Raw genomic sequence first — 14,825 nt, forward strand, 5'->3', positions numbered from 1 at the left:
AGTACTTACGGCGTCACATTGACGAAGAAGTATAAATCAGCCTCAAGTCTGCTGACCTCCGCCCTTGTGGTTTTCATCTTGGCTTCCAACTGTTGTCTCCAGGGAGGGTTATGACAGAACTCTCCACTGTCGTTCATTTTACAGCCCACTGCTGCTGCCGATGCATATATCAGTTATGTTGGAGGTTGCAGTTGTGAGTAGTGTTTCTTTTTCAATATTTTTATTGATATTGTGTTAATTACATGAATACAAATACAAAATTCATAAGGATACAAGTAAATAATATGAATTACATTACATTTAAATCACAGTAATATGATCACAGTATTCCATATTCCAAAACAATTATGGATAAAAAAAAGATTGAATTATGAAATGAAGTAGAATAAAATAATTGTATTTTATTTAAAAAAATCTACCCCCACTACCAAAATGAGCTGGTTGGTTTAAAAAAAAGAAAAAAAAGAAAAATACCTTACCATATGTTATAATAATAATGGTTCAGATCCATACTTTAATAACAGTTCAAACATTGTGAAGTGAGTAGTGTTTTATTGCCGGCTTCTAGCATGCTGTCTGTTGGAATTTTATCTCAAAGTCTGGGGAGCCTAGTTCATTCACTGACAGTTGCTAGTTTAGCCATGATCTTCTCTGACAGGTCTGACAGCAGAAGGGAAGAAACTGCTCCTGATAGATATGTTGAGTGTGTGTCTTCAGGCTCCTGCACCACCTCCTTGATGGTAGCAATGAGAAGAGGGCATGTTCTGGGTGACGGGGGTCCTTAATGATGGATGCCGCCTTTTTGAAGCATCGCCTTTTGAAGGCGTCCTGCATGCTGAGGATGCTTGTGCCCGTGAGGAAGCTGATGGAGTTCACAATGTTCTGCCTCTTTTCCTGATCCCGTGCAATGGCTCTCCATAGCAAACGGTGATGCAGCCAGTTAGAATGCCCCCCATGGTACACCTGTAGAAATTTGCGAGTGTCTTTAGTGACATAGCAATTCTCCTCAAACTCCTAATGAAATATACCACTGTCATATCTTCTTTTTGATTGCATCAAAATGTTGAGCCCAGGATAAGATTTTCAGAGACGTTGACATACAGGAACTTGAAACTGCTCACCCTTTCCACTTCTGATCCCTCGATAAGTACTGGTGTGTGTTCCCTTGACTCCCTGAAGTCCACAATAAATTCCTTGGTCTTACTGATGTTGAGTGCAAGGTTGTAGCTGTGATACAAGCAGCTGATCTACTGTATCTCACTCCTGCACGCCTCCTCATCACCATCTGAAATTCTACCAATGACAGTTGTGCCATCGGCAACCTTACAGCTGGCGCTTGAGCTGTGCCTAGCCATGTAATCATGGATGTAGAGAAAGTAGAGCAGTGGTCTAAGCACACTGCCTTGAGGTGCTCCATTGTTGATTGTCATTGAGGAGGAGATATTATTTCCAGAAAACACAGACTGTGGTCTCCCAGTGAGGAAGTTGAGGATACATTTCCAGGGGGAGGTCCAGAGGCCAGGTTTTGGAGCTTGTTGAACAGAATTGATGGTATAATTGTGTTGAACACAGAGCTGAAATGAATGAGCAACAGCTGGATGTATGTATTACTATTGTTCCGCTGATTCAAGGCCAAGTGGCGAGCCAGTGAGTGTGCATCCGCTGTGAACCGATTGTGACAATAGGCAAGTTGCAGCAAGTGCAGGTCATTGTTTAGACAGAAGTTGATTCTGGCCGAGACCAACCTCTCAAAGCACTCCATCACAGGAGTTATGAGTGCAACTTGGGGCAGCTCACCCTGCTCTTTTTGGGCATTGGTATGATTGTCCTCTCTTTTGAAGCAGGTGGGAACCCCCAACTGCAGCTGTGAGAGGTTTAAGATGTGCTTGAATACTCCCGCCAGTTGGTTGGCACAGGTTTTCAGTGACCTTCCAGGGCCTGACGCTTTGTGAGGGTTCACTTTCTTTAAAGATGTTACGATGTTGGCCTCCGAGACGGAGATCACAGGCTCATCAGGGATTTGCACAGGTGTGGTTTTATTCTCCCTCTCATAGAAGGTGTTGGGCTCATCAAGGAGTGAGGCATCCCAGCCATTCATGATGTTAGGCTTCTTCTATCCTACAACCCTCTTCTTTACTACAACCAATACCTGCTGAAAGCACTTATTGATTATTATCTGCTACATAAGATTAACATCGTAGGAAAGTGGGGTTTCCTCTGGGTGTTCCAGTTTCCTCCCACACTCCAGAGATGTACAGGTTGGCAGGTGAAGTGGTTACAAGGGTGCAATGAAGCAGCACGGGCTCGTTGGGCCTGAGGGGTTGTTACTGTTCTGTACCTCTAGAAAAGGAAAATAAATCAGCAGGGTGATACCTTTGTCTCAGGGCACCAACCTACGTACACCAAGAAGAACTAGGCAGCAGATGGGCATGCCATCACTCACAGCTCTCTTCCAAGTCAACCACGACCTTGACCTTGACCTACTTTCCTCTTTACTAAAGACATCCTGGAATTCCCTCCCCGTCAGTGCAGTGGGGGCACCTTCACCAGAAGGATCGCAGCGGTTTGAGGTGCTGGCTCATGACCATACTTGGAAGGGTATTTAGGGATGGGGAATAAATGCTGGCTTTGTCAGGAGGACAGTATCGTAGAAATGAATAGTACTTTGCAAAAAGAAAATGTTGTCTTTCTGAAACCAAATGTATTCTGTATACATACTTGGATAATAAATGTATTTTGAAATGGAACTTTAATTGGAAGTGAAGAGGTGGGTGGAACTTGAAAGGAACTGAGGGGAAGTTTTTTTTACACAGTGGTGGTGTTTAGTATCAGAAATTCACTGGAATCAGATTTTATATCTATGTTAAACAGTATTTAGATAGACACTTAAATAGGTAAGGCACAGAAGGATCTGGTCCTTGTGGGGGAAAAATGGCATCAGTGTAGATAAACAGAAAAGTCTGTGTGCAGCAATCAGCTTAAAAGCCATTTTCTGTGGTGTGCCGTGACTCTGTGTTAGGTTGGGGGGATGGTGGGGGCCAAGAGCTACTTTGGGTGAGAAGCCTCCAGATGCGAGTGAAGGAATGTGTGGAGGGAGTTGCTTACAGGAGTTGAGAAGAGCGGGAGGTGATCACACTGAGATTCACAAGAATCGGAGAGGGCTCAACAAGGTCGGTGTGCAAGTATTCAGCACAGGGGATGGCATAAAGTCTTGATCATTTCGGGCTGAGATGAGGAGAGTTTGCTTTACGCACAGAATTGTGAATTAGAAACCATAGAAACTACAGCACAGAAACAGGCCTTTTGGAACCATTTTCTGCCTAGTCCCACTGACCTGCACACAGACCATATCCCTCCATACATCTCCCATCCATGTATCTGTCCAATTTATTCTTAAATGTTAAAAAAGAACCCGCATTTACCACCTCATCTGGCAGCTCATTCCACACTCCCACCACTCTCTGTGTGAAGAAGCCCCCCCTAATGTTCCCTTTAAACTTTTCCCCCCTCACCCTTAACCCATGTCCTCTGGTTTTTTTCTCCCCTTGCCTCAGTGGAAAAAGCCTGCTTGCATTCACTCTATCTATACCCATCATAATTTTATATACCTCTATCAAATCTCCCCTCATTCTTCTACGCTCCAGGGAATAAAGTCCGAACCTATTCAACCTTTCTCTGTAACTGAGTTTCTCAAGTCCCGGCAACATCCTTGTAAACCTTCTCTGCACTCTTTCAAACTTATTTATATCCTTCCTGTAATTTGGTGACCAAAACTGAACACAATACTCCAGATTCAGCCTCACCAATGCCTTATACAACCTCATCATAACATTCCAGCTCTTATACTCAACACTTTGATTGATAAAGGCCAATGTACCAAAAGCTATCTTTACGACCTTATCTACCTGTGACGCCACTTTTAGGGAATTTTGTATCTGTATTCCCAGATCCCTCTGTTCCACTGCACTCCTCAGTGCCTTACCATTAACCCTGTATGTTCTACGTTGGTTTGTCCTTCCAATGTGCAATACCTCACACTTGTCTGTATTAAACTCCATCTGCCATTTTTCAGCCCATTTTTCCAGCTGGTCCAAGTCCCTCTGCAGGCTCTGAAAACCTTCCTCACTGTCTACTACACCTCCAATCTTTGTATCATCAGCAAATTTGCTGATCCAATTTACCACATTATCATCCAGATCATTGATATAGATGACAAATAACAATGGACCCAGCACTGATCCCTGTGGCACACCACTAGTCACAGGCTTCCACTCAGAGAAGCAGTTCTCTACCACCACTCTTTGGCTTCTTCCATTGAGCCAATGTCTAATCCAATTTGCCACCTGTCCATGTATACCTAGCGACTGAATTTTCCTAACTAACCTCCCATGCGGGACCTTGTCAAAGGCCTTACTGAAATCCATGTAGACAATATCCACTACCTTCCCTTCATCCACTTTCCTGGTAACCTGCTCGAAAAACTCCAATAGATTGGTCAAACATGACCTACCACGCACAAAGCCACGTTGACTCTCCCTAATAAGTCCCTGCCTATCCAAATGCTTGTAGATTCTGTCTCTTAGTACTCCCTCCAATAACTTACCTACTACCGATGTTAAACTCACCGGCCTATAATTTCCCGGGTTACTATTCGATCCTTTTTTAAACAACGGAACAACATGAGCCACTCTCCAATCCTCCGGCACCTCACCCATAGACAGCGACATTTTAAATATTTCTGCCAGGGCCCCCGCAATTTCAACACTAGTCTCCTTCAAGGTCCGAGGGAACACTCTGTCAGGTCCCGGGGATTTATCCACTTTAATTTTTCTCAAGACAGCAAGCACCTCCTCCTTTTCAATCTGTACAGTTTCCATGATCTCACTGCTTGTTTCCCTCAATTCCATAGACTTCATGCCAGTTTACTTAGTAAATACAGACGCAAAAAACCTATTTAAGATCTCCCCCATTTCCTTTGGTTCCGCACATAGCTGACCACTCTGATCTTCAAGAGGACCAATTTTATCCCTTACAATCCTTTTGCTCTTAATATACCTGTAAAAGCTCTTTGGATTATCCTTCACTTTGACTGCCAAGGCAACCTCATGTCTTCTTTTAGCCCTCCTGATTTCCTTCTTAAGTATTTTCTTGCACTTTTTATACTCCTCAAGCACCTGATTTATTCCCTGTTTCCTATACATTTCATACAACTCCCTCTTCTTCTTTATCAGAGTTGCAATATTCATTGAGAACCAATGTTCCTTATTCCTATTCAATTTGCCTTTAATCCTGACAGGAACATACAAACTCTGCACTCTCAAAATTTCCCCTTTGAAGGCTTCCCACCTACCAATCACATCTTTGCCAGAGAACAACCTGTCCAAATCCACGCTTTTTAGATCCTTTCTCATTTCTTCAAATTTGGCCTTCTTCCAGTTCAGAACCTCAACCCTAGGACCAGATCTATCCTTGTCCATGATCAAATTGAAACTAATGGTGTTATGATCACTGGAACAAAAGTGCTCCCCTACACAGACTTCCGTCACTTGTCCTAACTCATTTCCTAACAGGAGATCCAATATTGCATCCCCTCTAGTTGGTCCCTCTATATATTGATTTAGAAAACTTTCCTGAACACATTTTACAAACTCTAAACCATCTAGACCCCTAACAGTATGGGAGTCCCAATCAATGTATGGAAAATTAAAATCCCCTACCACCACAACTTTATGTTTCCTGCAGTTGCCTGCTATCTCTCTGCAGATTTGCTCCTCCAAGTCTCGTTGACTATTGGGTGGTCTGTAATACAATCCCACTAATGTGGCCATACCTTTCCTGTTTCTCAGCTCCACCCATAAGGACTCAGTAGACAAGCCCTCTAATCTGTCCTGCCTGAGCACTGCTGTAATATTTTCCCTAACAAACAATGCTACTCCCCCACCTTTCATTCCTCTGCCTCGATCACATCTGAAACATCGGAACCCTGGAATATTAAGCTGCCAGTCCTGCCCCTCCTGTAGCCAAGTTTCACTAATTGCTAAAACGTCATAATTCCAAGTGTCAATCCACGCCCTCAACTCATCCGCCTTCCCCGCAATACTCCTAGCATTGAAATATATACACCTCAGAAGATTTTTACCACCACTCACAACCTTTCTATCAGCGGATTTGCTTGAACTTTCAACATCATTTATTTTCACCCCAGCCACACTGTCAGCTCTGGCACTCTGGTTCCCATCCCCCTGCAAATCTAGTTTAAAGCCTCCCCAATAGCACTAACAAAACCTCCCTGAAAGGATATTGATCCCCCTGTAGTTCAAGTGTAACCTATCTCTCTTGTACAGGTCCCACCTGCCCCAGAAGAGGTCCCAATGATCCTGAAATCTGAAACCCTGCCCCCTACACCAGTTCCTCAGCCACTTGTTCATCCTCCAGAGCATCCTATTCCTACCCTCACTGGCACCTAGCACAGGTAGCAATCCTGAGCTTACCACCCTTGACCTGCTTTTCAACTTCCTACCAAACTCTCTATACTCACTTTCCAGGACCTCCTCACTCTTCCTTGCTATGTCATTGGTACCGATGGGCACCACAACATCTGGCTGGTCACCCTCCCACTTCAGAATGTCATGCAATCGATCAGAGACATCCTTGACCCTGGCACCTGGGAGGCAACAAACCATCCTGGATTCTCTGTCACGACCACAGAACCCCCTATCTGCACCTCTAACTATCGAATCCCCTATCACTACCGCTCTCCTCTTTTTCCCCCCTCCCTTCTGCACTGCAGAGCCAGACCCAGTGCCAGAGATCCGGCTACTGCAGCTTGTCCCAGGTAAGTCATCCCCCCCAACAGTATCCAATGTGGTATACTTGTTGAGGGGAATGGCCACAAGGGAACCCTGCTCTGCCTGCCCTTTCCTCTTCCCTTGCCTGACAGTGACCCAATTTCCTGTCCTCTGCTCCTTTGGCGTAACTACCTACCTGTAGCTACTATCTATAATCTCCTCATTCTCCCGAATGATCCGCAGGTCATCCAGCTCCTGCTCCAGTTCCCTAACGCGGTTTGTCAGGAGCTGCAGCTGGATGCACTTCTTGCAGGTGTCGTTGTCAGGGACACCAGAGGGTTCCCTGACTTCCCACATCCTGCAAGAGGAGCATTCCAACATCCTGCCTGGCATTCTCACTGCACTAAACAATCTGAACAAAAAACTTACCGGAACCTACCCTGGCCTGTGCCTGTTCTCGCCGAAGCCAGTTTGAGCCAAAGCCAGTTTGAGCCAAAGCCGTCCCACTCTGACTCAGTCCACTTCAACAATGGCCGCTACAACGATGGCCACTGTATATGGAGGTCAGCTTTTAAACTTTGGCGCGCTACGTCATGCGCCTGCGCAGTGCAGACCCTTCTCCCCGAGCAGTGTTTAAAAAAAAAAGACTTTTTCTACCCAATTTCTTCCACTCTTCTTCTCAGCTGCTTGCTTTGACTGTTGTTGGAAGTGCCTTGCCCTTAGTACTGTGGGTGACGAGGTCATTGCAAAAACTCGAAGCTAAGATTGATAGGTTTGTGAGAACTCAGGAACTCAATGGATATGTGGATCTGGCAAAAGGTGGATCATCAACAACCTCTTGCTCAGCGTAGGTAAAACTAAAGAGCTGATTGTTGACTTCAGGAAGGAGAAGGAGGACAAACATGCACCAGTCTGCATTGGGGGATCAGCACTGGTGAGAGTCATAAGTTTTTCCTGGGTGTTAATATATCAGATGATTTATTTGTGGGCCTAGCATGTACATACAATCACAAAGAAGACATGCTGGTGTCTTTATCTGCTCAGAAAGTTAGAGGTCTGGCATGTAATAAACAGCTTACCAATCTTCTATAGATCTACTGTTGGAAGTATCCTGAATGGTTGCATCATGCTCTGGTACAGTAATTCTAACGCAAAAGGCTGCAGAAGGCATGGACTCAGCTCAGTACATCACAGATACATCCCATCCCCATTCACTCACAATTGACTTCACAATCTACCTTGTCATGACCTGCACCTATTTGTAGGCCTGAACTGCACTTTCTCTGCAACTGTGACATTGCAGTATCTTCTGCATTCTGTTATTGTTTTTCTCTTGAACTATGTTAAGTGGGGGGGAGGGTTAATTTCTTTTTTATATCTGGTTAATGTTTTTTTTTTGGTGTTTGGTTAATCTGGAAATACTTGTTATCTATCTCACACTCTATTGCACGATGCATCAAGGCCTGAAGAAGGGTCTCGGCGGGAAACATTGGCTGTTTATTCCTTTTCATAGATGCTGCCTGACTTGATGAGCTCCTCCAGCATTTTGTGTGTATTTTCCCTGGATTTCCAGCATCTGCAGAATCTCTTGTGTGTAGCATTAAGGCCAGCCCCCTGTGTCTGATTTTGTGTTGCAGTGACAATGAACAGGAACTTCAGTCCCCGGCATGAGGAGAAGTGGGTGGAGCGGCGTCTGCGGTCATCCTCAGAGGGAACATCTGGAAGCCGGAGACTCCATGGTGTCAGAGACAGCCGGCCTGAGGATTTGCCCGGTCTGAAGAAGCAGAGAGCTGGTTCCTCATCGTCCAAGATGAACAGTATGGTGGGTGTGCAGACACACTGTAGTTTGTTTAAGGGCCTTGACCTTGTAGTTGGTGTAAGGTAGAAGCCTGTCTTGTACTGTGGAATACAGACCAGTGTTGTGTAGGACCATAAGATATAAAAACAGAATTAGGCCAATCAGCCCATTGATTGTGTTCCACCATTCCATCATGGCTGATTTTTTTTTCTCAACCCCATTTGTAACCTTTAACCTCCATTACCAGTCAAGAACTGGTGCTTTAAATTTCTGCCTTTAATAAACCCTCCACTGCTGTCTCTGGAAATGAATTCTATGGATTTACCACCCTCTGACTAAAAGAAAAATTCCTCCTCATCTTAATTCTAAATGGACGCCCCTTTATTTTGATGCTGTGGGCTTGGATCCGAGACTCTCCTATGAATGGAGACATCCTTTCCATATCTACTCTATCCAGCCCTTTCGAAGTGGACAATACTCCTGTACTCATTCACTGATAGTGCTGTACTCCTCCAGGGCTGCTTTCTCTGTGGAGTACTCTAACTTAGTAATGCTAGTATAGCGCTCTCTCAGTACTGTTCCTGTCTAGCTGTTCAGCACGTACTCAATACTCATCCCTTGTGTATCCCTTAACACTTCCTCTTCAATGGTGCAGCAATCTCTGAGTGGAGATCCTTCTACTGTGCAGCTCTCCTTCTATGTTCCCCCCCCCCAAACAGAACAGCACCCACGCAGTACTACCATTCCGGCAGTGCCCCACTTCCCCAGTACTCTCTGTCTCTCTCTCTCTCTCTCTCACAGTGTAGTCTGCACTGACTCCTCTACCACCAACAGTGTAGCACTCCCACACCCTAATACAGCAACACTTTCTCAAGAGCACACTGGAGGACTGCTCTGGACTTCTGTACTTGAGCAGCTGGAGCAGACTCAATTCATGATGGAATTTTGGGAAGAGCAGATTAGGTGGAGGCGGTGGATGAGTTCTAGGTAAATCATCTGTAGGGGGAGCATGCCTGGTACACAGAGAAGACCTGAGAGGCTGAGGATTCTGGAAAGTGGAGCAACAAACAAAATGCTGGAGGATTTCAGCAGGTCAGGCAGGAAGGAAATGGACAGTCAACATTTCAGGTGGACTGAGACTCTCAGGGTTTTGACCTGAAATGTCTAATTCAAAAGGCCAATTGTCCTTTTCCCTCCACAGATGCCTGCTGAGTTCCTCCAGCATTTAGTTTGACGTTCAACACACAGCCAGACTCCTCTTCCTCCTTTATATTCTCATTTCAACAATTCACTTTGTTGAGTGGTTATGTTAATTTCAGTTGGCAGCATCCCATTGAGTTTTGTAAATGTCAACAGACTATTGGGACAATAGGCATGTTAAACATTCTGTACTATGACGTGGAACATCTGGCTAATCTTTCTTATGCATCAACTGCGCCTTACAGATTTCCGGGAACAATACCAGCATCTTAGGCTTGTAAATATTCATAACACAAGAAGCCCTTTAAAATTTTGATCACTGTTATGGAGTAGGTTGGCTTTTCCTTCCTCAGACAGCGAGCAGACAAAACTGTCATCAAAATGTAATCTCTGGAGAAATATAATGGACTAACCCAGTTACCCCATGTCCAGCTTCCTTAAAAACTCTCCTATCGATGGTTTTGTACAATAGCAGAAACTATTGTGGCATTTATTCACAGTAGCCTGTAACTCCCTCAATGCTGGCCTCTGAAGGGTTCCGGCCCAGCTCACACTGGGTAAGGTGTAGCTAAATTAAATAACATTAAGTGGAACTTACACCCAGAGATAAGCATTTTGACCACTATTCAGGGCTAATGTTACTGCTCCACATGAGTTCTTTAAAACCTCTTCACTTCGTCCAATCGGCAGAACATTTTCTTCCTTTCCCCCTCACGCAGTCTTCTCTACCCCATTCCGTAAATTCTGCTCCTTCTCCCCTTTGTCCTCGAGTTTACTTCCTTACTGAGGTGAGACACAAAGAGAGTTGTAACTCTTCCATCTCTTGGTACTGGAATCGGTTGTTTGTCACCCAGAATTCTGCCGAGGCTGCTTGATCACAGAAACATCACAGCCAAGCTCAGTCACATCCTTGCTAGCTATCTATATACGTTCAGCTTCTGGCACATGCCATGGGTGAGATAACAAAACTGGCAGCTTTATTTGCCACTGTTTGAGAAAGGATTTGAGGTTGCAGCTGTCAAAGCTTTGGGACATTCTGAAGATATCTCACAGCCAATCATGTCCCAGGGCTGCCAACTATGGCACCAGAGTCAAATTCACGTTGCAAGCACAGAAAATGTCATAGAAACTTGAAACATTTCTCACACATCAAGTCTATGTGTGATTAGTGATTAACCTTTGATCTGAAATGAACTGTTCAAACATCTGAACATATTTAATGCTTTGTTACATAAAGAGCTTTATTTCTGTGATACAACACCTTACATTTGGAGCAGAATTAGGCCATTCAGCCCATCGAGTCTGCTCTGCCACGCCATCATAGCTGCCCCCAGATCCCACTCAACCCCATACACCTTCTGGCCACATCCTTTGATATGAGATCACAATATACCAAAGACTGTTATCGTTACACAGCAACCGCAAAACATCCCCACCTCAACAACTTCTTTACCTTCTCCAATATAGTCCTGGAGAACCTTTTGGCATCCGTTTGAAAAAAATGGACAGAAAGTTGACTGATGGCTCACGTAGACGATTACACCTTTGACAGTGCAGAGCTCTCAGTACCTGATGGCATGCTGTACCGTTGTTGGGCTGGGGTGTTAGAGTAAGGCACCAGAGAGCATGCGAAAGATTTAATGGCACTAATTCAAGAAACAAAGGGGGAGTGGACTTCCCAGTGCTTCAGTCAGAGTGTAATCAACATTCAACAACAGTAACACAGATTATCTGGCCAGTACCTCGGTGGTGTTTGTAGGATCCTGTTGTACCCAAGTTAGTTGCCATGATCAAGAAATAGTTTCTTCAGAGTGGCCGTCTCAATTAGGCAAAGTCTCATGGAAATAGTTAAAAACGTATAAAAAGACAAACTACCATTTAACTGAGTAACAAATTGTGTATTTAACTGCAATACAGATGAAATAAGAACACTACCCATACGATTGGTGGTTGTCCATTATATCTGACAATGACAGAAACCTGTGTTGGAGAGTTTTTAGTGGAAAAGCCTTTACTTAGGGGTGATTCCACTCTCCCGACCTCAGACGAGTAGATGGCACAACTGGAGTCTCCCCTGGTTGCCGTGGATGACCATGGCTACTTCTGTGCCTCGTCATGCCCTTCACTCTCCAGGTAGCGTTGCAGAACTGCCTTCCTGGCCACTGGATCTCACTGTAGATCTCATCCATCCAGTCTGCTGAAGCTGACTCTGTGTGCAAGGACAGCTATTTCACCGGGCAGTGAGACCCGCCGACAGCCTTCACCTGGTTTAGACCACCTGTCGGAGCGGTGGCTCCTGTCATATGTAAACAGTTACTTGCAGCCACAGGTGAGAGCAGAGTGTCTGGTGGAGACTAAAGGAAACATTCACGATGATGTGAATTCATGGATTGTCCACTGAGTCTCTGTGGGTGGAAGTTAGAAACAGGAAGGAGTCGATAATTCTACTGGGTGTTTTTTATAGACCACTCAATAGTAACAGGGACATCGAGGAACAGATAGGGAGACAGATTCTAGAACGGTGCAATAATAACAGGGTTGTCATGATGGGAGATTTTAATTTCCCCAATATTGACTGGCATCTCCCTGGAGCAAGGGGTTTAGATGGGGAGGAGTTTGTTAGGTGTGTTCAGGAAGGTTTCCTAACACAATAGATAAGCCTACAAGAGGAGAGGCTGTACTTGATCTGGTATTGGGAAATGAACCTGGTCAGGTGTCAGGTCTTTCGGTGGGAGAGCATTTTGGAGATGGTGATCACAATTCTATCTCCTTTACCATAGCACTGGAGAGAGATAGGAACAGACAAGTAAGGAAAACGTTTAATTGGAGTAAGAGAAAATATGGAGCTTTCAGGCAGGAACTTAGAAGCATAAATTGGGAACAGATGTTCTCAGGGAAGTGTATGGAAGAAATGTGGCAAATGTTCAGGGGATATATGGGTGGCGTTCTGTGTAGGTGTGTTCCAATGTGACAGGAAAAGGATAGTAGTGTACAGGAACCGTGCTGTACAAAGGCTATTGAAAATCCAGTTAAGAAGAAAGGAAAAGCTTGTGAAAGGTTCAAAAAAACTAGGTAATGATAGAGATCTAGAAAATTATAAGCCTAGCAGGAAGGAGCTTAAGAATGAAATTAGGAGAGGCAGAAGGGGCCATGAGAAGGCTTTGGTGGGCAGGATTAAGAAAAAACCCCAAGGCATTCTACAAGTATGTGAAGAGCAAGAGGATAAGGCATGAGAGAATAGGACCAATCCAAGTGTGACAGTGGAAAAATGTGTATTGAACTGGAGGAGATAGCAGAGATACTTAATGAATACTTTGTTTCAGTATTCACTGTGGAAAAGGATCTTGGCAATTGTAGAGATGACATACAGTGGATTGAAAAGATTGAGCACATAGACATTAAGAAAAAGGATGTGCTGCACTTTTTGGAAAGCATCAAGTCTCCGGGACTGGATGAGATGTACCCCAGGCTACTGTGGGAGGCGAGGGAGGAGATTGCTGAGCCTCTGGTGATGATCTTTGCATCATCAATGGGGATGGGAGAGGTTCTGGAGGATTGGAGGGTTGCAGGTGTTGTTCCCTTATTCAAGAAAGGGAGTAGAGATAGCGCAAGAAATTATAGACCAGTGAGTCTTACTTCAGTGGTTGGTAAGTTGATGGAAAAGATCCTGAGAGGCAGGATTTATGAACACTTGGAGAGGCATAATATGACTAGGAATAGTCAGCATGGCTTTGTCAAAGGCAGGTTGTGCCTTACAAGCCTGACTGATTTTTTTGAGGATTTGACTAAACACATTGATGAAGGTAGAGCAGTAAGTGTAGTGTATATGGATTTCAGTAAGGCATTTGATAAGGTACCCCATGCAAGGCTTATTGAGAAAGTAAGGAGGCATGGGATCCAAGGGGACATTGCTTTGTGGATCCAGAACTGACTTGCCCACAGAAGGCAAAGAGTGATTGTAGATGGGTCATATTCTGCATGGAGGTCAGTGACTGGTGGTGTGCCTCTGGGATCTGTTCTGGGACCCCTCCTCTTCGTGATTTTTATAAATGACACAGATGGCGAAGTGGAGGGATGGGTTAGTAAATATACCGATGACACAAAGGTTGGGGTGTTGTGGATAGTGTGGAGGGCTGTCAGAGTTTAAAGCGGGACATTGATAGGATGCAAAACTGGGCTGAGGAGGGGCAGAAGGAGTTCAACCCAGATAAGTGTGAAGTAGTCCATTTTGGTAGGTCATGTATGATGGCAGAATATAGTATTAATGGTAAGGCTCTTGGCAGTGTGGAGGATCGGAGTGATCTTGGGGTCTGAGTCCATAGGACACTCAACGCTGCTGTGTGGGTGGACTCTGTGGTTAAGAAGGCATATGGTGCATTGGCCTTCATCAACCGTGGGATTGAGTTCAAGATCTGAGAGTCAATGTAACAGCTATATAGGACCCTGGTCAGACCCCACGGAGTACTGTGTTCAGTTCTGGTCACCTCACTACAGGAAGTATGTGGAAACCATAGAAAGGGTGCAGAGGAGAATTACAAGGATGTTGCTTGGATTGGGGAGCATGCCCTATGAGATTAGATTGAGTGAACTTGGCCTTTTCTCCTTGGAGCGGTGGAGTGGCGGAGGATAAGAGGTGACCTGATAGAGGTGTATAAGGTGATAATAGACATTGATTGTGTGGATAGTCAGAGCCTTTTTCCCAGGGCACGAGAGGGCATAGTTTTAAGATGCTTGGAAGTAGGTACAGAGGAGATGTCAGAGAGAGAGAGAGAGATACACACACACATATACAGAGGAGATGTCAGGGGTAAGTTTTTTACGTGGTGAGTGCGTGGAATGGGCTGCCAGTGACGATGATGGAGGCGAATACGATAGGGTCTTTTAAGGGACTCCTGTATAGGTACATGGAGCTTAGAAAAATCGAGGGCTATGGGTAACCTTAGGTAATTTCTAAGTAAGTACATGTTTGGCACAGCATTGTGGGCCGAAGGGCCTGTATTGTGCTGTAGGTTTTCTGTTTCTATGATTGTCAATAACTT

At 44.7% G+C, this 14,825-nt stretch overlaps 1 protein-coding gene across 5 annotated transcripts in view; it reads left to right on the plus strand.

Annotated features, from left to right (window-relative positions):
• Window positions 1-14,825, plus strand: part of ccser1 (coiled-coil serine-rich protein 1) — a 1,394,127-nt gene that overhangs the window by 224,416 nt on the left and 1,154,886 nt on the right. For all 5 annotated transcript variants that reach the window (XM_063046845.1, XM_063046846.1, XM_063046848.1 and 2 more), the window contains exon 3: window positions 8,426-8,610. In XM_063046845.1, the coding sequence (XP_062902915.1) occupies window positions 8,426-8,610 (185 nt within the window). The remainder of the gene's footprint in view (window positions 1-8,425; window positions 8,611-14,825) is intronic.

Source organism: Mobula hypostoma, chromosome 4 (genome assembly GCF_963921235.1).
Source record: "Mobula hypostoma chromosome 4, sMobHyp1.1, whole genome shotgun sequence".
NCBI classification, from domain to species: Eukaryota; Metazoa; Chordata; class Chondrichthyes; order Myliobatiformes; family Myliobatidae; genus Mobula; species Mobula hypostoma.